The following is a 26,752-nucleotide window of genomic DNA, read 5'->3' as shown; positions in this document are numbered from 1 at the left end:
GACAAACACACGATATTTGCAGCTTCATAAAATGAGTCACACATTTTGGTATATGACTCATATCGCTGCATTGACTTGTTCAAAAAGTCGGAATTGGAGTAGCCTCCTGGCAATAATCTTCCATTCCCGTAGTTTTGTGCTTTCTCGTCTCTGTCCTCTCTCTTTTCTGTTGCTTTCGGCAGGTATTTCTGCCTCCAAAGCTGTGGGGTCTGGATCTATGATTGCAAGCTATCTCCTGCCCCCATGTTTCTGCTCGATCCCACAATTATTAGTTAGTCCTATATTATTATCCTTATTAATGCATTATTATTATTATTACTATTTTATTATTATTATCAATAACATTGCTATTATTTCGCATCTCTATGTGAAACTTGCATTGTGGTACTGTGTGTTTTCCTTCCTGTTACTGATCTAATAATCTATACCCATCCTGTGAGAGAGTGTGGACATAATGAACTCCAATTATGTCATCATTCATTCCTGTTTTTTACAGAAAAAACAAGGCTCGCCAGTTCTCAGTCCTCCTAAAATCATTTATCAAAAACATTCTCCAACATACAGTACAAGGCACAAATGTTAGAACAGTCGAAGTGTGAGGGAGGCACTTTTGTCTGTTCAGTTGCACGTAAATAATTGACTGCAGTCTGCAGACACGACCCAGCTACCTCCCTCTGCCCTTCCCTGGCAGACTCCCTCACTGCTGGCGTTGAAGTTTAATGAGCCCAATCTGTAGAAACTGTCCAAACAAACAACCTTGTTGACAAGACAAAGCTTTACATTTAGTGCTCCACTTGCCAGAGGGGTTATCTTGAGTTCATTGGAGACCACAGCTAGAAATGGAATTAGTAAAAGACTGGAAATAGAACCAAGACAGACCTCAAACCTCAGCGCTGTGCCCTGGATACAGGTTGTTTGGAAACAGATCCGCAGCAAATTAACTGTAGTAGAGTTACCCCAGAGTGGTCTAGTTTGCTGTGTTTTACAAAAACCCACAGTCACGCCCTGATTGCTCTGGATGGCTGCTATTTTCAGGTTTTGTGAGACAAACTGTACATATTTTTCCTTTGAGTTATTTTCCTAATCCATGTTGATTATAAATAATTTCTGCAGTTAATCATTTACCATCTCTTGAATCCATCCATTCATTGCGGATTCGTTGTGGATAGGTAGAGCATATCTCAGCATACATTAGGCAGGAGGCGGGGTACACCTGACCAGGGTGTGTGTGACCTATCACACAGCTTCAATTGACTTGTCTTTTAATATATAATGTATTTACAATCAGCTCTATAAAAGTAATTTCATTTTTGTCAAACATGGTCTTATTTGGCCTAAACCACACATTTCTTTAATCTGAAGGGAGTAGCCTACACCTAGAACCCTCATGCAAGCACTTACTAATGTCTCATTGCCATAGTTGTTTAATTTTTGATTTAATCTATTTCTCATTCTTATGGAGGTTAAATGCAACTAATGTAAATTGCTTTGGACAATAGCATCTGACAAATGATTGTAATGTAATTGAATGCTATGTGTTAACTTTTTGTTGGTGTGTTTTGTTAAGTGCTTAGTTCATTTCACTCTCCATTTTGCTGATGCTGCAATCCAAAGTGACTTACTGTGACTGCAGGCTGAGATTCAGATGGACATTTGGATTAAATGTGGAAAAGTATTTAATTAGTTTATTGTGCCTTTCTATTAATAGTGTGGTCTTCCCTACCAATGATCTCCCCTACCAGGGCACTCAGCCTTACAAATACTACTTATCGTCAAGATAGACCGTACAAGATAGACTGTTCTGTGGTTCAGGTGGTGTAAAACAGTATAATGTAGAAGTAAAAATGACAGTTGTAGTGACAGTAGAGACTGTAGTACTGTATAGCATTAGCACTAGATGTAAAAACCCAGTAGTCCTACTTTACTGATCCCACAGTGGAAAATTCCTGCCCCGCTGAAACCCCCTACAAGACATAAAACACACACTGCAAAACTGAGTCAGTAGTAGACTGAGCAGAATAAGTCAGTAACACGCTGCAACATACGGTAACAGCAGATATTACCCAGCGTTGGCGCTTGCTGTTTAACTAAACACAATTAATAAGAGCCTATGTGTCTACTCTCCAGCCTGTTCCAATATGTCATGTCCCCCTTGCTCTTTTTAATTTTCCCATGGCAACCATTACCAAAGACTTATGATGTTTACACCACATTACAAGTGCCTTAAAAGTGCTTCACTGTGTGCTAACAATATTTTGACATGACTACAAACAGGCTTTGCGGCTTTTCCTGCGGAAAAGAAGTTCCACTTTATATCCATCTACTCTACACAGTGAGCCCTCATTAGCAAAACTGAGCTCTTCTACTATTGTTTACTTCACAGTGGTATTATGGTCTGTAATCCCAAATAAAACTGTGTGGAAAAAAAGATAAATAAGTGTTGACACAGGCGTTTACCGCCTCACTGACAAGTAAACACTCTTTACCAAGCCTCTACATAACATCAGACTCCAAACACCTGTATTGATAGAACAGGGAGCACATTGACCGAAGTCTAACCTGGCAACCCCAAAGCTCCTTTGTATCATATTCCTCCCAGGCGTAATATCCCCTTCGCCCTTTCTAGCCATTAAGTCTAGTAAATAGGGCCACGACCCCAGCTAGCGAGCCAGTTAATGGGTGCATCTGTGGGGGCACAGCTTGGCCGGCTGCTCCACTGAGCGGGGCCTCTCTTCCAGGGGCTCTTAAACGCTTAGAGCTGGGGGCCGGGAGCACCATAGATGTCTGTGCATCCTGCCAGTGATGGCTCTACCATAAATGGTGGCGAAGTGGGAATCTGTTCCAGATGCTGAGGGGGAAACAAGCAGACACACATGCACACCAATGCACTGCACACATACCCATGAACAGTCAACTGTATAGAAAAAAGAAGCCTCTCTCTCTCTCTGTCTCTCTCTCTCTCTCTCACTCACTCACTCACTCACTCACACACTCACACTCACACACACACACACACACACACACACACACACAGACTTACATGCTGAAGTCTCTACCAGTCTGGGCCCCGAGTAAGAGGAGCTCTGAGCCTTCATGTAGACAAAAGTTCAAGGGTCAAAGACCACATGAGATCGTCTGGTCATTATTCATATACAGACACCAGTGTGTGTGTGTGTGTGTGTGTGTGTGTGCATGTGCATAAAGGGAATGTAGAGCAGTTAAAAAGGGAAGGTGTATCCTTTACAGCACCACACCCTGCCTGTTAACATACACTGAGTGGAAAGAGACTGAGGGGCGAATTCACAAAAGCATTGCACGGCTTTTGCGGCTGCTAATCCTGCACAAATGGGATAAAAATAAATGGTGTAATTCTCAAAGCACCCGTAAAGGATGAAATGCACCCCTAACTGCTCTGCCAAGCAAATAGCGTCTTTGTGATACGATATGAATTTAAATGAGAAAATATGCACACATTTGGAGCAAAATTGGCCACTTTTCTATGCAAATGAGCCGAATTGCAAAAAAAATCCAATTCACAAACATCAGCACCAGTAGCAACACACAGTTAGAGTGAAATTGTTGGCATATTCAGAGAGTTGGTGGTAACTGAAGCATATTTATAAGGGGTATCACACCCAGACTTTCCAGTGACCATGGCAGCGGTGATTGTAGCCAGGCAAAGCAATAGCACCTCACAGAACATCAAATGCGCACAGATGGCACAGACGGTACAATACCTGATATTCGCTATGAGTGACTGAAATTGGAAAACAGCATTAAACCTACTGCTATGAGAAGCGGAGACAATGTTTACGTACTGCAACAGTCCAGCACAGAGCAGAGCAGAAAAAACAGCTCTCCATGCACACAGAGGCATTAGGGAGAGCGGACAGTTAAAGCATCCCAAATAACAATCACTCTGACAAAAGACTCCATACAGAGTGAGTCATAGAAATATTAAAGACATCCCGCAGACTGAAACTAATGAAAGAGCAGGGGGGAGTTAATAGTCATACACATACATGCACATAGCATGGGGCTAAATGCTTTTCAGGAATGCAAAAGAAAAAGTGATAGAAGAGCCTGCTGCATAAACTGTGTACAAATACACATACTGTACTGTCAAAAATAAAACATATAACCTTGCATTGCCTGAAGACTTTATTAAGCAAGCAAATATGGCAAAAATAACCAAAGAGTATAGCTATCAGATGTTACAGTGCTGGCTTCTGGCTCATGTCAGTGGTGGATTTACTCAAGTACTGTTTTACAACAATTTTGAGGTACTTTATGCTACATGTGATACTCCTACTCATTACAACATTTATCTGACAGCTAAATGCACTTTTCAGATCAGAATTTATATTAAGAAACATGATAGGTTTATGAAATACCCGTCCCAATGTTCTCCAACATTTTGAGCTTGTGACCTCTTACAAAAAAGCAGTGTCTAGTTGGGCCCCGTTTCAAGTTTCAGATGTCTATGAGTTGTTAGAAATTCCACATTTCTCCTCAAAACTTCTCAGATGGTTTCATCCAGTACTGTTCAAATTAAATGTCTGTCTTTTGCACCTCTGTGTTGTTTTTTATTGTTATTTCTGGTTACCGTTACTCAGCCTTTTTTTTTTACGGAGTTGTTCTAAATCGAGGGTTACAGAATTTATAGATTGTAAAGCCCTCTGAGCCAAATCTTTGATTTATGATTTTGGGCTATATAAGACTCTTTACTTGCCACTGAGAGACTGTAAAACACACTTGTACTCTGTTAGACGGCTGATGTCTCCTCTTTGTATCAGTGTGTATGTGTGTTTGTGTGTCTTTGAAGACAAGTGTAAATTGTGTGTAACCCAGACACCGCAGTATTGACCACAGCCTGTGATGCTGTCCAGACCACAGGCAGCCCGCAGACACCACTACTGTGTGTTTGTGTGTGCGTGTGTGTTCCAGCAAGAGATGAAACACAGCTACAGTAGTAAGCCAGACACGAGACCCACTAATATTCCATTACGTAGTGCTCTTTTCCGCAACAAGGCTGCAAGCTGCTCATAGTCACATCATACAGCCATGATTAAACATTTACTCTGTAGATTAGTCGCCTCTAGGGATACAGTGATTACATTTACTTTAGATTTTATGAATTTTGCTGGCATTCCTTTCCAGAAATACTTATAATGACTCTAACAATAAAATAAGCTCTAATTTATACATTTACATTTGAGACATGGAACTGAAGTCCTGATCGAGTAGAGAAGTTCACACCAAGCAGAATGATTAGACAGGGGAATGTATTCATTTGTTTACTTTAAACCAACATCTGAGCTCAAGTGGCACCAAATAATCACAAAGAAGCCTCAGTCCTTTTCCTGAATCTTACTGTATTAAATTTACTGGTTGGCTGGTGCTAGATTTTTTTGGCAAACTATCGTCATAAGTGACAAGAAAGAGGCAAAGGAGATAATGGTGAGATCAGCTGGGGCAACAAGTCCACTTGGCAACCGGGTGTATTTTTTAGGGGCATAAGGTCAAACTGAGGGGGCACAAGGGCCATGGCCTCCGTGAAATTTGTGCCTTGATAAGCTGATCTTATAACTGTAGCCGCTGGCGAAACTACAGCAGAAAACTGGTTGCATAATAATGTTACTGTAAATAAAAAGACTTGATTAATGCTTGATAAGGTCTGCCTTTAGGTGCCATTTTCTATGCAAAACAACCTTAGAGTGTGAATTACCAAAAAAAGAGCATCAGGGCATCATGAGCTCAACAAGCAACCGGTAATGAATGCAGTTTGTAAAATGAGAGCAGTCATGGTTAATGCATAATTAATTGTTTCATTTTTACTGAACATTTGTGGTCACAGGATAAAATAATTTAATTTGAGAACGATTAACAAAACACTAATTTGCATCAGTCAGTATAAATAAATACTCTCTTTCTCTATCTGTAGCTCTGAAATTAATTTACCGAGCTCATGGTGCAACAACTAAGAGTGTGTGACAGTTAAGCAACAAAGTTACATATTTTCAGCGTGTGAATAGTTGCTTATGGTTGTAATTGGTGGTGGAAGGTAGACCTGCAGTTTGAGAAGTAAACCAGCTCCACTTTGTTTTTTGTGTTAAGTCATTTGATTTTAACAATCATATGGAAACATAAGTAAAATATATAAAATGGATGTAGCAGATGCACCAGAGCGGCATATGGCCAGCAATTCAAATGCTAAAACTAACTTCAAACCTTCACACAGGTTTAGTGCCTAAGTTGTGCCTCTTGTTGTAGGAGCTCTATGAATTAAGGAGAAACATAAAATTAACTGCTGTTTTGTTTTACTAATTGCTTCTTCTTGTCTTTTCTTTTGCTCTCTGTTGCTGTTTGTTCTCCATGTGGGTTTCCTTCTGCACGTGATGAGTAGGTGAGTACCTTTCACTACTTTCGTGTGTTTGGTGATTTCAGACACATGCCTGCATATACACAGACAGCACCCCTCCAAAGTGTGATACATCATGCAAAAGATTATATAATTAGTGTATTTACCAAGTTAAGTTATAAGTCGTTGGATCTCAGAGTGACTTTCCTTATGCCTTCAAGAAGGTGTGTGTGTGTGTGTGTGTGTGTGTGTGTGTGTGTGTGTCTGGGAGTGTGGCCACCCTAATGGATGGAAAATCTCTTTACACACTCCAACACAAGATCAAACCATCCCTTACTTACACTCGCAAACACGCACAAAGGGTAAATCTGTACACATGCATAAACGCACATCCCGCATGGACACACACACACACACACACACACACACACACACACGTACTGCTCGTGCTGTTTTCTCTCTTCTTCTTCTCACTCTCTCTTCTCTTTGACTCTGTAACTCACTTTTACTTTGATTCTCTGTTCAACACACACACACACACACACACACACACTTCTCTGTCTCTTGCTTCTTTTGGCAATCTCAAAGAACACTGTCATGGTCCAAGTCCTGCTATTAATAAAGTTATTTCAGCCAAAAGTGCCTCACTCAGTGATGGTGTTGTTTTTCTATCAGTCAGACACTTTGGCATGGCGCATGTGTCGTGGAAGATTAGCTTTCAAATTACTGACCAAAAAAGAAAGTGCTAAGATAGTTAAGATTAGTTGGTTAAGACCTGAGATAGCTTTAAAAGAATTGTCATGCAGCGTTAATGTCTGATCTTCTTAGTTATGTTCAAATATCATCTTTCAGATCAGCGATATTCTAGCTGAAGTGTCTCCTAATAAAATTGATATATAAATTATCCACCAAGAAAAACTAAGTGTCATACTGTAGAGATACTTTATGCAAGTAGATTTGACTTTAATGGAATCCAATGGATTCCTGGAAGATGGAAAATCAATCAGAAAACTTTTAAGACTTCAGTATTATTCCAAAAAGCTTTCTTCAACTTTTTAGTCAATAGCTAGATGGTCAAATTTAATTAATGTGGTGTTGCCCTCCATTATTAAGCCCACTGCAATACTACATCAATTGTAACATAATATCAATTAGATAATGAGGGAATGGAAAAAACCATTCCTGCCTGTTCATCTGTGATGACTACACACAGACATAGACGATCATATCAGACCAGTGTAACTGTACCTCACACAAATGCACATTAGAGCAATACATAATCCCTTACTGTCCCAATACAAACTCCTAGTAACACACACACCCCAAAGCATTAGTATCCCTGCCACACAGGAGTCAGTATTTAAACGTCTTTTCTATTATATGGAAGCGCAGAGAAAAGCAGCTGCACTTGCTATCACAACAGACAGCTCAGGAAATAGCTAGCAGTCCTAGACACACACACACACACACACACACACACACACACACATACACACACACACACACTGCTGGCTGTAGTCTTGTCAATGTGCAACAGCTGGGCACAGCTAAATTCATAGACGCAAGTGTTAAGGCATGTGGCCACAAGGCTCTTCTGTGTGCTGTGTGTTTGTGCTGGCCACCAGCAACCTTGTCTAGTGAGCTTATAACGCTGCACATATACACTACATGATTTGTTTGTTTGTTGTTTTAATAACCGTCAATGTCTTCACCTCATCAACCAACTCTTTTGTTTTTTTGTCTGACCCTTACCGGCCCACAAAACAGTTAGATATGCCCATTGATTTTTTTCTTGACAGTGGGCTAGCCCAATCATATCATTAAACAGCACCAAAATGACAATAGGTCTATACAAAATCAAGAGCGAGAGATACTTTCATTATGCACCAATGTGGCTGACTGGCCTAGGCAAGTGGCTCTCCCAGCCAATTACTTTTGGTCTAGTTCATGCTAACTTTCCCGCCTTTGTTAAGTGGTGACATTTGGATAAATACTGCAGTGGAGCAATATCTACAAATAAAAAGAGAAAAAATGTAAAGGTGGGGCTGAAACGATGAGAGAGAGCAAGTACCTTATTGAGGCTAATATAGCTAAATAAAGTTACTAGTCATCAATCATCACAATGGAGTGAGCCCGAAGGCACCGGCAGCAGACAGGAGAGAGAGGAGGAGAGAGCAGCCCACTGAGCCCAGCAATACCAGTTCTGTTAGTCAAGGCTTTGCAGCTGAAGATGTAAGACAAAAACAAGAGGGATAAGATAAGCAAGGTTTGGTAAGGGCTAGCTGGCTATTGTTAAGACCTAAAGTCAATGTGCTCGTCATAGCCAACTACTCACAGCCTGGATGATGAGGGACATTATAAAATGGTTTGATGTTGACGTGCTGCAGAATACTTTCAAAATGAATGGTTATGATTGACTATTGCCTTGTATTTGGCTATCAGTACGTGTGGAGGCCACGTGCTGTTTTGCTTGTTTGCTGTAGTGATGCTGTGCTCCTGCTTCACCAGTGAGTCATCTCCCTTACAGTCATCTCAAGATGATCTGGAGAGAAGTACAGTGATAGATAAGACCTGGGTGTTCAGGTTGATCAACAAGGCTACATAGCTGTTTCAGCTACAGGTGAGGGATAAAAATTTCAGACTATGGATGATTTAAAAATAAAAAGCATGCTCGTGACTCTGTAAGACAGTAAAAGGAGTCCTCATACCAGAGATGCTAAATCAAAATAGCTGCAGGATTTTGGTCTATTTGACAGTTGCAACTGTATCTGATTGATTTATAGACAAAAACATTCACATTTTCTTCCAAACTTGGATAGAGGGTAGATCAGGGTGGATCAACTGATGAAACTGATGGTGTTCAACATTCATTAAACTCAGTGCCCCCTCTCCTTCTTCCTGTTGTCCACTGGTCTTATTGTTGTAATTGATTTAAAATTGTACAAGGACTCTCAGCCTTTTCTGGACAAGGTTGGGTATGTTTTCTTAAAAGTTTCTTTAAAAAGTTGGTTGTTACAATCCAGAGCAAACTGTTGACGTGGAATCCATTACAGAGAAAAGAATAAAAAAATAAAGAAATTAATAAGGAAAAGAGGAACGTAAAACGCCTGGAGTGAAAGCAGTACAAGCTAGAATTTAAAAGGTAGATAAAAAAGAATCAGTAAAATACCGACAAAAGAAAGAAAGACAAGGAACTGATGGAAAAAGACAAATACTGAAGACATTGCAGTGCATGGTGGTTAGTGTTAATCAGGGCGGGGAAGAGCCTCCGAGGCTGCTCTTGATGGGAACTGGCGCGTAATCAGATGGAATAATGTTTGGGCTGTGACAGATATGTGGGATGGTGTTGGAGGTGTGCGCATGCATATGTGTGTGTGTGTGTGTGTGGCAAGTGATTGAGGGCTAGACATCAGCCAAAGGAAAGCAGCACACTCAGCAGCACCCAAAAATGGTTTTGTCCAGGCCTTGCTGCTTCTGTTATGCTCTGTTCTCCTACGTTTACACTCAACATTCAAGTTTCTGTTCCTTGACCATCAACACCAAAAGCCAAAAAAGGTGATATGGGGAATTTCATTAAAATAGAAGCAGTCATAAATATTGTCTTGCTGTCATTCCACACAGTTTTCCAAAATGTCAACATCAAAAACTAATCCCAGGCTTCCTGGCAGGAAACACCTGAGCCAATACAAAGTTTTGTGTCCTTATCCAATATGTTAATGAGGTCATCCAGCTATCTGATGTATAGACACACCTGTTAAAAGCACCCGTGAGCACATTGCTAAGGGGGGAAATACAGTTTTAATATAGACTTGCACTGATAGATCCTGTATAATTGATTGAATTATGTGCATTATTCAGGAAGGCAAGGCATGGTTTTAAATATGTATAGCACACTGTGTAATCAGACATTTTCAAACTGATTTACATGCACTTTAAAATTAATTATAAAGGAAGCAATGTGACAAAAAAGACAGACAATGTCAAAGTGCTTCCCCTAATCAATTAGAGGAATTTAAGAAGAACATTCACGTGTTGAAAGAGAGAGCAACAGTGAGATTTCCCTGTATAGAAAAAGAAAGAGTTGTGGACCAGTGTTCCATTCTGGTCCATTTTGGGTCACTGAAATAGGGCTCTACTGTGTCTGTGATTATGACTTTTAAACAATGGTCCAAACAGTCAAAAAGCATTCACTGATTTTTAGGAACTAGCACCAAAACCTGGCATTTACAGCAACATTGATGTTTTTAATGGAATGTTTCAATGCTGCAAGAGGTATATGACCTTGACAGCAAGTTGTTTATGATTGGCCATATAGCCGCACAAATATGAGAAACCAAGTGATGTTAAAAGACTCTCACCAACTAATCATGCTGAACAGCTTAATTATATTAAGGAGTTAATAGGGTGCAGCATTCATACACACAGATGAAGTGGCAGGCCTTACCACACAGGCAGACGGGAGATAGAAACAGATGCACGCTGTTATGCACATACGTTACACATATGCACATACAAAACACAGACACATTGTGCACATCTCATTGATACACGCCTTCAATCATAAACAAGTATGTTACACACATTAGATTGCCCACAATTTCCCTTCCAATCAGACATCAAACGACACTCTGAGGGTTCCTGGCCAGCGCTTTTGATCTTGTTAAATGGGTGTCATTGGGGCACACGTTTCTCCCATCTCTCTCCATCAGCAAACAGCCATTTGTCCCTATCGCTGATTATTCATCTTATCTGGAGGCCATCAGCTTGGCTGATTAGGACATTCCAAGAATTCCATCTTTTCCTTGCTGTTGGAATGTCTGCATTTCTGCTGCTTGGTAAAATGTACTGCACACTGCATGTAATTCCTTTGTTTTGTTTGTCTTTTCGATACTTTTGCAGTAATGTATTCAGCACCTATGGACTTTGACATTGTGCTTATACTGTATCAATATAATTACAACCAACTTATGAAAATGTTACAATAATTAGGATTTTTTATTGCCTTAATTATTAAAAGTACTGCTCACATGAAGCTTTAATCAGGCTGAGTTGCATTTGCCAGGAAATATGGTGTCTGTATGACTGCATCTGCACATGCTTTTTGTTGTTACAGTGCGTGTCCAGCTAAGTGGTGAAAAACGTTTGCTTTTGACCCGTTAGTGCTAACAGCAATGATCCTGTCCAGAGCACAGTCATGCAGTCAGCAGGACCAGCCAGCCTGTATTTCACCAGCCAACCAATAGCAACACAGATATATGGAGCCCAAAGAGAGTCCAGCCTGCACATTCAGGAAACAGAGCTACACAGCTATAACTTCCTCCAATTACCTATCGTTCCTCTTTTGTCTGCCACTCATTCTACTAATGGTCAGCAAGTCAGACTTTTCTCCACCTCCTCATCAGTTCTTCCACTTCACTTTCTTAGTGTGGACTGATTTTTGCCAGTCAGACACAGAACAGCTAGTACAATTTAATTGAAAGATATGTTGTTTACTTTTAATATACTTAAAGGTTAGGGTCCTTATTCTTTGATCCAGTCTGAGCGGCCTCTTCATTCTCGGACTGAACCCTAACCCATGCATCCTAGTTTAAAGTTTTTTTAACGTCTTTACATATAAGGCAAATCTTCTAAAGGAAATTGTAGTTGGTTTCAGTTTGAGTCCAGAAATAAATGTTTTATCAAACTGCTCTCTTGGTGTCTTTTCTTTTGGTTTCTTCAGGAAAAAGTGAGAAAGAGGAGGGAGACAATAACAGGAGGTATAGCTAATGTCTTTCTAGCCTGCAGGCTGACTGCGTCCTAATTCCACCAGACTGGAAATGAGGGAAATCTCCTTCTTCCTCTTTGTCTCCCTCTTTATTTCTGTCTGAATTTCATTTTATTCCTTCTTAGGATCTTCTGCTCTCTCTTCTTCCCATTAAACTCTCTCCTTCCTGATTAAATCCTCTCATCTTCTCTTCAGCGTATTTTAAAACATCATACCTTTGTCTCTTGCAAAAGGTTTTTGTTTTTTAACACTTTGTGACAATCACACTCTTTGCTTGAAAAATATTCATACTGATTGCAATTCATTGTGTTGCATTCACTATTACTATGTGTGCTTGATTTGAAAGTTACTTAAACACACACACCTTATATGAAATGAAACAGTACAGAGAAAGTATATGGTAATTTATTTTTACAAAATTATTAAGAAAACATGCAATGCCATAACATCTACAACCAAACGAAATGAAAAACCAACTGATGCCGTCCCCCTGGTTAAAATCTTCTGGTGCACATGGTGGGTTTTGCAGTGCCAGCAACTGCGACAGCAGTAATAGAGAATGAGTTGTTCTCAAACTGTAGAAAAGTAGTAGCAAAAAAGACGTTCCGCAGGTCAGTCTGATGACAAATAAGTGAAGTGTAGGGTAAAAACAGATGAGTAACGGGACCTCAGCACTAAAGATGGAGACATTTAAAAGCCAAGAATAGAATGTCAATGTCAAAGAATGTCAATTTCTTCTTACAGATCAAAGAGGCTTTGTCTGTGTGTGTGACGGCTGACATTGGTACTTCGTAGCTTGGAGTGGAGTGTATTTATGCACACACACAACACTGAAAATGCCTTAAGCAGCACATATACTGTGTGACATTATAAATATATATATATATAGTATAGACTCGCACTGCCATAAGCCGCGCTGAGTCAGCCTCTCTCCTGTTAAGTTGCCCTGTCTCCATGCTCAGGGAACCAGTCAGCCATCTGTTGGCCTAATGAGCTGACTCTACTCCACCAAAGCAATTCAACAGCACAGCTTCACCCCTCTAATTTCTTCATTCACAGCTCCACAGTATGTTTGAACCTCTCTCCTCTTCTTTTATAAACAGTTTTCTGTTTTCTTGATTTCTTGTTTTTCTCTTCTTGTAAGGAAAGTTGGTCATGTCCAACTGTCCCAGTCGTCTCTGTGTCTTAGTTATCACATCACAGCATCACTTAGCCTCTAATAACTTACCACTGTCCCCTGAGTAAGGAGGTTTTTAAAAGTCTTGAAGTATTGAAAGGGGCACAACATTTTGAAATCCAAAGAAATCCTGTGTGTGTTTGTGTGTGTGTGTGTGTGCCTGTGTGCGTGCGTGCGTGAAGAGCCTCCGTTTAGAACCACAATCAGATTTATTTACCAGGTATGTGTACACATACAAGGAATTTGACTCACAATTGTACTTTGCTCATGATGTGCTTACTTACAATCCAATCCAATCCACTTTACAACAAGGTTACCAAAGTGCTTTACAGAGATGATATAGAATATGCTCATGATAAATAAAAACAAAACAAAACAAATAACACCAACACTGACAGCGACAACGAAGACCACAGCAGCTCTCATGGTGAATTAAAAGCCAGGGAATAAAAGTATGTTCGTAAACGAGATTTAAAAGTGTGGAGGTTGGGCGCCACTTTAATGTGAGGAGGTAAGTCATTCCACAGTTTGGGGGCAACTGCTGAAAAAGAGCGATCGCCACTGGTCTTCAGCCTGGTCCTGGGCACATTCAGCCGCAGCTGATCAGCAGACCTCAGTGACCTTGGCGGGGTGTAAGTGTGCAGGAGCTCAGAGATGTACGGAGGTGCCAACCCATTAAGTGACTTAAAAACAAACTTCTCTTGACATTTCCAGGCAAAACAATCTTAAAATGTATTCTAAAATGTACAGGGAGCCAGTGGAGCGAGGCCAGAATGGGGGTAATGTGTTCGTGTTTCCAGGTTCCTGTTAAAAGACAAGCAGTTGCATTTTGGACTAACTGCAGGCGTGAGAGGGAGGTTTGGTTCACACCGATGTAAAGTGCATTACAGTAGTCCAAACGGGTCGAGATAAAAGCATGAATCACATGCTCAAGAAGATCAAAAGATAAAACAGGTTTAATTTTAGCCTCAAATGATAAAAACTGGATTTAAACACAGTGTTTATCTGCTTGTCAAGTTTAAAATCACTGTCAATTTTGATGCCTCTTTTGATGACTACTGGCTTTACGTATTGCTGCAGGGAACCAAGATTTATGGGAGTGGAGTCACAAACCCGGCTGGGTCCAAATACAATGACCTCAGTACAATAATAAAATCACACAGGCTACAGTACAGAGAACACATGCATACACACTATAAACAAAAACAATACAGACAGATTGAGACAACAGTGCAATAAGCTGAGTGCAAAAGATGCAGGAATAAAATTATTATCATTATTATGTACATGTCAGAAGTGGATGAGATATACAGGTACACATACAAATACATGTACTCATGTACACAGTGTGATGGAGCATAGTCAAAGGATGTTGGAATAAATAAGTATTATGTGCAGGTGTTATGTACATGCGATAGGTGGATTTGGTATACCGTATATACTGTACATTGTTCAAAATCACAATATGAACAGTATGAACAGCTCTGAAAAAGAGAACGAGATAATGATGAATAAATTACAAGTGGTAACCAGTAAACAGGTGGCTGAATAGAGACAGAGTTACTGGGTTATTGCACAGGAATTGTTCCTGACACTGTGAGGCAGAAATCAGCTGTTCATCAGAGTGATGGCTTGTGGGAAGAAACTGTTCCTGAGTCTGTTGGTTTTGGTGTACAGTGCTCTGTAGCGCCTACCAGAGGGGAGAAGCTGGAACAGGTTGTGTCCGGGGTGAGATGGATCTGCAGTGATGTTTTCTGCCCGTTTCCTGACTCTGGAAATATCCTGAATGGAGGGCAGGTTGGCACCGATGATCTTTTCTGCAGTCCTGACTGTCCGTTGCTCCTAACCTCTGCTCTAACCTCGGTTTCAAAATTTAAAATAAGCTCTGAATGAATTTGTGTATGAATTTATGGGCCTATTAAAATGGGACCATGGGTTGCCTTGGTTACCCAGGAGTTTAAACTAACAACCATGAACAGCAACATGCCCAGTGTTGAATCTGGCTGCGGGCCCCATCTCACTCTATTCTGCTGTCTGGGCTCTAGTAAAATCATTTTCATACCTTGAAAAAATGTATTTCATAGCTTAGCCCTAAATGCTTCTCTTCTTTAATTGCATTTTTTTTCAAAGACCACTTCACTGATTTAGTATCACATCCCAAAATCAAAGGATTCATGAAGCACAGTTTTTAAAAAAGGATCAAAATTGATGGTCACCATTCATATTCCATGCATTCTTCTTTATTGTCAAAACCTGGTGCCTACATTACCCACAGTGCAACTAAACTGTCAGCGATTCAGGTTTGTTGCTAGCTAGTGGCTACTGTAGCCTCGGGATGCTAGCCTCAAGCAGAGATGAGGAGCAGGCATTCATGGGTCTGGTATGTATTCATTATTCCACCCACCCCAACTTGTAGTCTTCAGCCCCAACCAATGTTGATTCAAGTGACAACACTTAAAGGAATTTATCAGACTTCACACAGCTCCCTCTGGAGACACAAAAGTCTTTGTACAGCTTCAGATTTGCAGTAGTTTTTGATACATTCAGTTAGTTTTGGTTTGGTTTCACACTGCAATTCTGCACCGCACTAAAGGACTTTACATGACACCCTTGTGCCCTGTCGTCATCATCTAGCTTATGTGGGCTGCGTCTCCCTATACTTGACATTGTTTGGTGTATTAAACAGTTCAGCGGGTATCTTTGACAAAAATGAATGAATAAAAAATTAAGATATGCATATTTGCCACAATATTATTATTATGGCATTACTACCTGCAGCACCAACTATACTGAAGGATCGTTCAAATTCGCAATTAAACGTCCTCGTTGTGCGAACACTGTAACGTTGCCGTCAGGAAAGGAGGAGAAGAGAGCAATCAATCCTTCTGCACCTCCGTTTCAGGAGAAACCAAAGATGTATGTGCTTCTATAGCGGCCGTCTATTTGAAAAGATGATCTGTCACGGGAGACACGGGTCGGTCCAAATTTTGTCTGTTTGGTCCGGACAGTGGTCCGTGGGAGGTTTCACACCTGCAATTTTTTGTTCGGACCAAACTGAAAAGTCCGAAAGTCCGGACCAAGGTGTGAAAGCCCCCTAAGTGTAACTCGTCAAATCCCTTGAATCATGAGCAAAAGACGCTTATAGTTGGATAGATTTTTAAAAAATAATTGCAAAACTCTAGGAGACATCTTTAATTAAATGTTGCTAAAAGTGGCTCATCTTTAAAATCTCAAATGTCCAGGAGCTTGCATTTGCTGTGCATGTCAGAGTCTATCCGATATCTTACCTGACATATCTCCTTCTACTAAAATACGAGGTCTGCAATGAGTTCTACAAGAGATTTTTCACGTGCACAGCTGGTACTGACTCATAAGGCAAAATGGTGCTTTTGAATGCTCAAGGGCAGAAACACAACACGCACTTAATTAAACTAAACAAACATTTTTGTTTTCTTCCAATCTGAGGACACTATACATAAAATAAACTAAAGCAAGTGCAACTTAATTAAAATATTAAACAGACTTCCATGTCTAGAAATGACAGTAACTCTCCCTACTTTTAAAGAAAATACTCCACGCCAAGCCAGTAAACAAGCTTCCCGTACCAGCATTAAAAAATGCTCAGCTTCCCAAAATACAGACAAAAAGCATGGATAGATTCCTGACAGACCATATTTTGGTTTTGGCTTAACTGGGATCAGTTAGCTGCACAAACAATGTACTCGTTCAATCATAACTCTCCTTCGATTGTACTAGCAAAGTCTGAGTAATGAGCCTTCATGCCCATGCTGCTAGCTTATAGTTAAGTGGCATTAATCAAGGCTGCCCACTAAGCCCAGTGGATTTCCTTAGACACAAAAGGTGCAATGCCTTCTGTCATAACGTGCACAATAAAATATTGCTGCGTCAGCTAAGTGAAAAATGGCACTGTTTAGACCATGGCAAGAAGAAGGAGAAAAGTGTATCTGCTACATTTACAAAGCCAGCATGGAGTTTATTGTAAAATAGATAACCTCCAGGTCTTTAACTGTGCAGCAACTGCAGAGTTTTGCTTCTAATTCCCTTGGCTCAGATTTGGATAAGATTGTGTTTATGTATATTATAAGTTCTCAGAAATGAAATGATAAAAAGCGTTTGACATGGAAGAAGAGACAGAAGCTGAGCCCCCTCCCCTCCCCACTGCCGTCTCTTGGTGATTTTTATATCTTTCATCGTTTTTGGCTTGGTTTGTTCAAGATTCATATAAAATGATAAAATAAAGGAAATATACATTTAAAATACAGTCTTGTTAGGTTGTCTCCTGCTTGCTCTCTCTCTGTCTTTGACTCATTCTCTCTCTGTCTCTTTGACATCTGCTGAACAGCACTCAGGAGTCTTGGAGTGGTATTAGTGCTCAGATGGGTGCTAATAGGAATCTGATGTACGGTCTGTGTGTGTGTGCGAGTGAGTGTGTGTGCGTGTGTGCTTGTAAGCCTGTGGTTTTTTGAACCCTGTTAGCTGTTGGCTTTCTTCAACAGTGTGGCAGTCTGTGTCTAGTTAGTGAGAAGACACACACACACACACACACACACAAGCTTTCTGACTCTTCTCGCACCCGTCACCCATCCTCGGTGCATCCCACATCATGGAAAATTGGCTTCTGTCCGGCTCTTTCTTTCTCTCTGTACCCCTCTCCTAAACTTTACTATATCTCTTCCTCCCTACGTCTCTCTTCGCTGCGGTCGCATGGCTCAGATGTGGGATAAGAAAACAAACATCTGCTTCTTAAGCTGGTGCTCTACTGGTGAGGAGTCTTGCTCAGACATGTCTCTTGATGTTGCGGGTTTGAGTCCCTATCCGCTGGTCTGTTCAGGTGTATTTGACACTATGTGATGCTAATTTGGGGCTAGGGTTGCATTAATGACTTTTTTGTGATATTTTCATTTTTTTAAGATTAAAACTAAATTGTTGAAATGAGGTTACAGGTTTGTTGAGCCACAGAGAAGATAAATTAGTTATATCTTTAAATTCATATACTGACCAAAGTAAAATAAATGCAGAAAGCATCTATACTGCACCCCTCCCTCCCACTACTATCCTCCCATCCTTTCCATAAACCATAAACATCTTTAGACCCTTAAGGATTTTATAATAAAAAATATCTTGTTTCCATGATGAAATAATAAAACATTTTGCATGGTAGCTGCCCAGTGTTCCGTGCTAGGTAAATCTACAGTATGAAATCAAGAAGCCATCTTCGTGTATTGACATACTGTATATATGTATATCAAATATTACATTTAAATAAAAAAATGATGGGAGTTGAAATTTGTATTTTCAGCCCGGCTGAAGGCTGACACACACCTTACAATATGTGTCAACATCTCCTACTGTTTTCTATGTAAACTCACACACTGACGAATCAGGATACTCCACTGTGCTATTTCTTGTTGATGAGACCAAAGAGAAGCTTTGCTACTGCTTCTGCATGTATGGCTCACTCAACAAGTGACTCAAGGTGACATCCTGTGTTTTTAAACACGAAACAGAAATCTCTCTCAAAGACAGTTCTCGCTCTGAAATCTCCAAGAGGCGAGTTAAGATAACAGTAGAAAGAGAAGTTTGTTATAAAAATAAAGTCTTGCTAGCATTTCCTCCTGTATTTCCTCCTCTCTCTCAATTAATTGTTTCATAGTTAGACACAGCATATAAGAGTCAGAGCTTTACAGTGGCACAAAGAAGCACTTTTTGTGGACGTAAATTTAATAGAATAGAGCCATAACCTTTCAGCCCTAGTTTCAAGCCTTTGCGTCAGCACAGATACACCTCTTCTGAAGCTTATTTAAGCAAGACATTGAATTCCTCCGACCTCCATTGGACCCAGCTCCTTGAACTTTATGGATTCGAGAATGACTATTATCATAGTTCAACTTTGCTTATGATGGATAAAAACCTTTGAGATGTGAGCAGAGAAAACGGGCCTGTGCAGCACCATGTCCTTGGCCCGGCTCTGTTTGGTCAAGTAGTTGCTTAGAAATAAAACCATATGTTTTATCACTGCCATCATCAGGTAAGATACTGCACTCGACTGGATAAACACAAGGATTAACTAATAGACCGCTGGCAAGGAGTCGGCCTGGCTACATCCCTCTTTCTCACTCCCTCCCTCCCCTTCTCTCTCATCATGCTTTTTTCTTCTCTCTCGTCTTCTCTTTATCTACCAGTGTGCTCTCATTCAACCCTTCTTCTTGCGTCATATAAGTTTGAAAATCAAGATGTGACAGGATAAGTGAGACACACACGCAACCATACCGTACTGTAAGAACAAATATCATTTAGAATAAAAATATGATCAATACAATGATACTTGACATATTGAGATCCAAAGAGAGACTGACTGTGCTCACTCTCTTCTCTCAGCCTGTCATCTCTTCTCTTAAGTGATTTATGGGGAAAAAAGCAGAAAAAAATATTGATGTATAATGATTTTATAGCAGTTTATTTGTGCATGTACAATTTTTCAAAGAAAGGTGTCCAGAGGGTGCAAAATTTGAGGAGGGCATAAGGGTTAATCTCTCTTGTTTTATTTGTGATGTACCGATCTGCAAGGCCTTTCCTTGAAGGAGAAATGTTCTTTATAGCTAAGCTCAATCTTAATCTTCCCATTGCAGCCTCTGCTCTGCTGCTGTCATCCGGGAGAACCTGCTGATCACACTCTTCCCATAGCGTTCAGTCATTTTTATCCGCTGGATTCAGCATTTTCTCTTTTTGCCACTGTGGAGGTCTCTGCTGGTCCTCTTCTCTTTGCATTACCCTGCTGTCTTCTTATATATCTTCCACTGTTTCTTTTGTTCTGTTGCCCTCACATTATGAGGCACTTATCCAAAGCGACTGGCCTCAATGAATCTCTTGGTTTCTCTATTTCTCTTTCAGTCTTTCACTCTCTGTTTCCGTTCCCTCCCTCCGTCTTGATTGAAAGGGTATGCATGGTTGGCACAGAAAGAAAGAAGGAAATAGATAATGATACCAGACCGTATTGTGTGGAAAACCCTGACCTCTCACGTATCCAATCCGTCACACACACACACACACACACACACACACACACACACAACACACACTTTCTCCTTCCCATTCTCAGATACTAATTTCATATAAACACATAGAGGGAAACATCTGCACCCTTTTATAGTGTTCCTCCTTTTTATCATAAACATACGTGGTCATATTTACTTGTGAATGCTACATGCTTTCACAGTACACATAATCAATTTATGGGCTCCATGATACCTTGTGAAAGATAGGATTTACAGTCTCACACACACACACACACACACGCACTCTCATACATTCTGCTTCAAGTTTGTTTGATGATTTTAAATCTTCTTCCACTTAGATGTGTCTTCTGAGAGGAAATTTATTATCCACATGAAGAAGTAAAGTCAAATATTCTTCTCTCTGAAGTCGTGTGCATGGCTTGTACTGGGCTTCATGTGCGTGTGCTTTTAAATTATTCTACGTATCAAAAGTCCTTAACATGAAACTGGGTTGCCGCTTAGAAGCTTTTATGTTGTTTTGTTTTTCCACACACAGCTACTTTTTTACAGTAGATAAAATCTTTCCACACAGACTGTCCATACAATTTTTGAGTATACATACTGTATTTCCTGTGAAGCATTTCCAGCAGCATCAACATTGACTCTGTATGTGTGAAAGATACCTGAATGTGAACTGACATTAGTTGTTTTCCTTTCTTTTTTCCTCCTGCTGTTTCCCCTTAATAGAGTTGTGATTGTGGGAAATCAGTGTTTTCCAATAGACTGATGTCAAGTTTCCATTCAAATTTAGTGCAAAAAAAAATTACTGTCGGTTTCAATCGGCTACACTACAGGTGGTGGCGCTAATTCTCCAGTCAAGTGTCATTACATTGTTGCAAAAGAAGAGGGCGCAAACAGGTGACATAATTAAGTACCATTCAAACAACAATGTAGAGTCTCCTTATCAACTTTTTTTTTTAATTCCAGCCTTTCCGCTGCATTATCTTTATGCGCAAATGGAAATTGTACATAAAAACAGGTGAATGGAAATTAACTTAATGTGAGGTGACAACTGGAGCACTTCTACGGCTCCAATGGGAATAAATCATTTTTAAAAAACTAGTGCATTAGAAAAACGTTTTTGCAGGAGCCAAATATGATAAGAAATCTGACAATACAATCTGCAATCTAAATGCAAAACAAACTCAATATACTTTTGGATTCTGCCTAAAGTTTTGATTTGATCCTAATTGCAACAACTAAGCTTTCTGATTCAAGTGTCTGGCTGGCTTTCTTTTCATAGCAACGGTGGCCAAGGCTCATGGTTGTAGTATTTATAGCCGTCCACCCTACCATACTGAGACAGACCAAACACACGCTCATGCACCCTCACAATGAAAGGATTATGTGACAAGGGCGCACACTGTGACACATTTTCACATATTTGTTCCTTGAAAAGTTGGTGAATAGAACAGATAGAGCAGTTAAAGCAGGTAGATTAGTTTGGTTTGAACATTTGGTCAAGGTTCAATAAGGAACACCATTTGAAGCTTGTTTCTAGTTGAACATATCTCCCCCATTTTTGCATTTTAAAACATCATGTTCGTAATGAAACCGCTTCGTGAGCCCAGACTGCAAATCTCCAAGGACGTGATTACGCACACATACACGCACTCACCTCTTCTTCTCAGCCTTCAGGCATCTTTGTCAGCTTGTAGTGTAGAGTAGAGCAGTGCAGGTTTTTGGCTGTATATTAGCTGTGGGTCCTCAGGTCGTTCATCAGCATTAAGTCAGAGGCAGTTGTCTCTGCCATATGCACCAGAGCTGGCACTCTGCACCTGCATCTTGTCCAGGGTCCACTGAGGACGTCAAGCACCAACTTTACTAGATGTTGGTTAGACATGGTGACGACAGAGGAGGGTAACACTCAGCTGAGATATTTAATTAAAGGAATAAACTGGCATTTAGAGTGGAGCATCTAAAGCAAATGTTCTGAGTGGTATTAAACATCAGTAAACAGCTGCCTTGTTATTAATGTCTGCTAAGCGTCAATATCAACATACACCTTTCTCGTGGTTGTTCCTTTCTTGTTTTGACAACTTGATGCGCTTAAGAAGCCCATTTTACCTATTACACCCCAAAAATCACAAATGTATTACATTACTGCTAGCCATTCTCCAAAACAAATAGTTGGTTTTCTTTAATGTGTTGGTAGGAAGTTATTTTTGAACTTTGGAATAAGCCAGGCTAGCTGGTTCCCTCTACTTTCAGTCTTTTTGTTAAGCTAAGCTAATCTTTTTCTGGCTCCATCTCCATACTTAACGTACAGACATACAGTAAGATTAGTGTTGATCATCTCATCTGACTCTTGATAAGAAAGTGAATAAGCATATTTCTCAAACGGTGTAACTATTTCTATAAAGGCGCTTGCATGGAAATGCAGTTGCCAGCAGGGACACTTTTGAATATTCTGCCCAGTTAGAGAGCTCTAACAACTAACAGTCTAACGGTTGCTAGTCATAGTCTGATCTGGAAAACATCTGGTCAATCTTCACTTTGATGAATAAAATAATAAACTCAATGAGCCTCAGTTGTTCTTTCTTGAATATATAATTTATTACAACACAAATCTGCCTACGTTGAAGATCTTGGTACAGCTTGTATGCATGGACAAAAACAACGTCACAAAGGACAGTATATAGTCTTAAACCTTCTGGGAGGATAAGGAGAACAGTTATGGTAACTGTTCGTTAATGTCAAAGTGTGTGTCAGTTTGTTATTATCAAGCGACTCTGGAAACTCTCCAAGGTCGATTTTATCTGTAACTCTGGACATGCTGGCAACTTCTAACATAAAACATACCTAATCTGAAGGGCACTAAGGCATCTCAGGAAGACAACAACACGTTAAGCTAAACATTAGAAATTCTTCTTACCCATACATTTCTTCCACATAGTCACAGAAAGTCAAAAACCTGCAATACTGTAAGTAAACATATAGTTTGTTAAAAGGATAATTTCTAGGGTTTCTTTTCCCTAACGGACTTGATGATGGAATCACTGAAGGTTGATTTTCATAATGTTCTGTAATGAAAGGAACAAATAGCTGCTGGGATGGGATCATCAAAAATTATGGCATGTTTCAATAAATGTTCAGTTAAAATGGAAAGAATATGTGATTTGTTTTAAACCTCTGGTGTTTTTGTTGTAGTAAACCAATCAAGGTTTTCCTGACAGTCCAAAGGCAATCTGACTAAAGCATGGCTACACGGACGCCTGTATGAGCAATTTATCATTTTGAGTGACTAATTCACCTAGGGATTGATTAACAGTGTTATTGATTCCATGTGTCATCATGCGATAGCAGCTTCTCATTTATCTGTGTAATATAATAATTTCATCATCAGTTGGTATACAGAAAGAGGTGTCTCTCCGATAGGAAACACACAGTGTGCAGACAGTGGTATTGATAACATGCTGAATACATCTAGGAATGAATTCATATGTAAAAACATGTCCATCTTATCAACTTCAATGAAAGAAATGGACAAAAAAACCCTACAGAACGCTGAAAGTATATGTGCTCATTTATGTGTTGTGATCACACTATGTCCACGTGTGTGAACATAGTTAAAGCTAGAATACAATAATCATCTGATGGCATTACAGATCCAATACCTGTCCAACTAAATTGTTGAGGACCGTCTGATCTTCTTTGGCATAAATGCTGCTATTGGAATGTAAATTTGAATGTGCCATGAGAAGGACTGCAGGCTGTGTTGCCACCATCAAAGAAACATAATATGTGCCTTTGATGTTTTACATGTAGCTTGCGAAGATAAATTGCAATTCAATTTCATATCATGGACTGATTTCACCCAAGGTTGTATTCAACCCCAACTTGAAATTACTTAAAACTGACCGCACAGACGGTCACGCTTATTTCAGTCACACTCCTGCCATGGCTTGTGGCTTTACCTGCCTCTACATCACTCTCCTTTTTTTTTTTTTTAAAACGTCAACATGAATCGTGTCCACAGATGGGAAAAGCAGTTATTACAGTAAGTCTGAAAGCAGAATAGCTAGGTTAAAGATAGGGGTGGACAATAGAACGTTACATGGACAATCTGTAAATAAAAACAGACCACATTGCTTTTACAAAAGACATACATATACAAAAACACAAAGACATACAAATGCGCACTACTTTTGACATTTAATTCTTGACATTGCAGTGGACATAACAATCTCAACTTAAGGTTCACTTACTCGCTAGTGCCGGAGATTTGGACCATAAGTGTATGTTGAAAAGTTATTTAAATATAAGTGAACAGGGTGCATTTTATACCAGTCGCCAGTCAGGAGGAGCTGTGGTTGCACACACACAAACCAACTTCACTTCCACTTGCAAATCTGCTCTGTGTGCTGTCTGTCTGTATGACAGTGAAGAGCTATTAGAGAAGGAGCCAGTATCAGATGCAGATGTGGACTGGATATTAGGAACCATCAGTCCTCCTCTGCTGTAACTCACACGCTGGGGACGCACAATTCTTACACACATGTACACACGCCTCCCTTTTCATATTCCTTGTGGATCCCATGGAAAATGAATGGCGGCATCAATCACACAGGAGAGCCAGTGGAGGGAAAAAGACAAAGTGATGGTGAGGGAGTCCAGAGACAAAGAAGGGAAAGAGTGAACTCAAGCAGAGACAGAGATATGGGAGATGGAGAAGGGATGTGAGGAAGAAAGCAAAGAAATAGCATAAAAGATTAAAAAGAAAGTAAGACAGAGAGAGGTCTGGAAAGAAGAAAGGAACAAGGCTGGAACATATTCTGTACACAGAAAACAAGATCTCATAAATCTGTAGAGATGAGAAGACAGTAAATATCAAAAAGACAGATGGCATCTTTAAAAAAAAAAGATGGTTGAGAGAGAACAGCAGGCTGGGGCTGCTAGCCAGTGCATATGTTGCCTGGAAGCTGCCTTATGAATTTTAATTTGTGTTTGCTCATTAACCAAGTTACCATATGACTTACAAGGGACTGAGCTGTTACCTTGCGGGCAGCAGGGGAGCAGTATTTTGGGTCAGTCAGGCGATGCGGAGGGCTCTGATTGGCCAAAATCAAGACTGATGTAAGTGTGTTATGGATATTTCACCTCTGAGTGTATCAGCGTTATCAAAGCTCCAAACTTCCCCTTTGATCCTGATGGGAGCTTCAGGATTACTGTCAATTCTAGAAGCATCACACCCCACAACTGCAAATTTTTATTGTTGATAAATTCGGGCTATATAGCTGATTGGTTGCTGATTGGTTACTATTAACACTGAACCTCAAGTTGGAGGCAAACATTCAAAGTTGCTTCAGGTAAATGTAAGTTAAAAAAATCAATGGGAAAACACGCCACTGTACTTCACAACAATGAACACTTTGAGCCAACAATGCTGCAAAGTAAATAACTGGACTACAACAGATTCAGTACTAGTGTATCAAATGCACACAGCCTGCATCACTGTGTCAACTGCTTGTTCAGCTTGTGTTACTGTGAGAAGTTGGCTTTCAATCCAATCAGACAGTAGATGAATCAGCTGAATTGCACAGTAATATAATAAAACTTGGCGAACCTTGCAGGTTCACTTTTGCTGCAGATGTGTGCTTTGCCTGAGCTAACATTTTATTAATTGCACATAGCTGATTTGTGTGTGTGTGTGTGTGTGTGTGTGTGTGTGTGTGTGTGTGTGTGTGTGTGTGTGTGTGTGTGTTGCTTTGTCTCCACAGGTTCATCCTGGTCTTTGGATGTCTTGTTCTTTCTGTGTTTTCCACCATTCCTGCTCACCAAGAATTCTCCACACACTGTCTGCTCATCCTGGTAGGTCATGCACAAACACACACACATTCACACAACTAAGTGTGTTCAATCAGGATTTGTCTCCCAGGGAGAGCTTAATGCATTGTTTCTGCTGTTTTTTTTTCTTTCTTGTAATTTGGGTGAACCAAGCTCAAGCCTTTTAAATGAATCATTTGACATTTTGGGAAATACAAAAATGTCAGGCTCGAGATGGCATGGTCAGGTTGGAGTTGGTTGTGGTGGTTAGTAATAGATGAAAAGGAAACAGGCGGAGGCATGGGAGTCCTGGAACACAGGAAAAAAACAATATGAAAAAAACATTAGGCAAGAGAGAATCACAAACACTGGCTTTAGGAAAATTCTGAAGACTGGCATGGCAGGGAGGTACTGTACTACAGGACGTTAGGAACAATCTGGCAACAAGTCACAGGAAACCAGGAGTATTTGACCAGGGAGGTGATGAGTTGATTAGCAACAGGTGTGTAGTTTTGTCATTGTGAAGCCATGCCCACAACACATACACACTTACACACAGATATAGACAAACAAAGGGAGAGGGGAAACACTGAAACCCCAGAGCTCTG

At 40.1% G+C, this 26,752-nt stretch overlaps 1 protein-coding gene across 1 annotated transcript in view; it reads left to right on the top strand.

The window, feature by feature from the left end:
• The window catches only part of kcnq5a (potassium voltage-gated channel, KQT-like subfamily, member 5a), a 109,875-nt gene that overhangs the window by 51,336 nt on the left and 31,787 nt on the right, over nt 1-26,752 (top strand). The window contains exon 2 of the mRNA XM_038737919.1: nt 26,099-26,189. Within this exon, the coding sequence (XP_038593847.1) occupies nt 26,099-26,189 (91 nt within the window). The remainder of the gene's footprint in view (nt 1-26,098; nt 26,190-26,752) is intronic.

Source organism: Micropterus salmoides, unplaced genomic scaffold (assembly GCF_014851395.1).
Source record: "Micropterus salmoides isolate LMB-PRFRI ecotype aquatic unplaced genomic scaffold, ASM1485139v1 Ms_hic_scaffold_22, whole genome shotgun sequence".
NCBI lineage: Eukaryota > Metazoa > Chordata > Actinopteri > Centrarchiformes > Centrarchidae > Micropterus > Micropterus salmoides.
The sequence above is the reverse complement of the archived record's forward strand: the minus strand, read 5'-3'. Positions and strand labels throughout refer to the sequence as shown.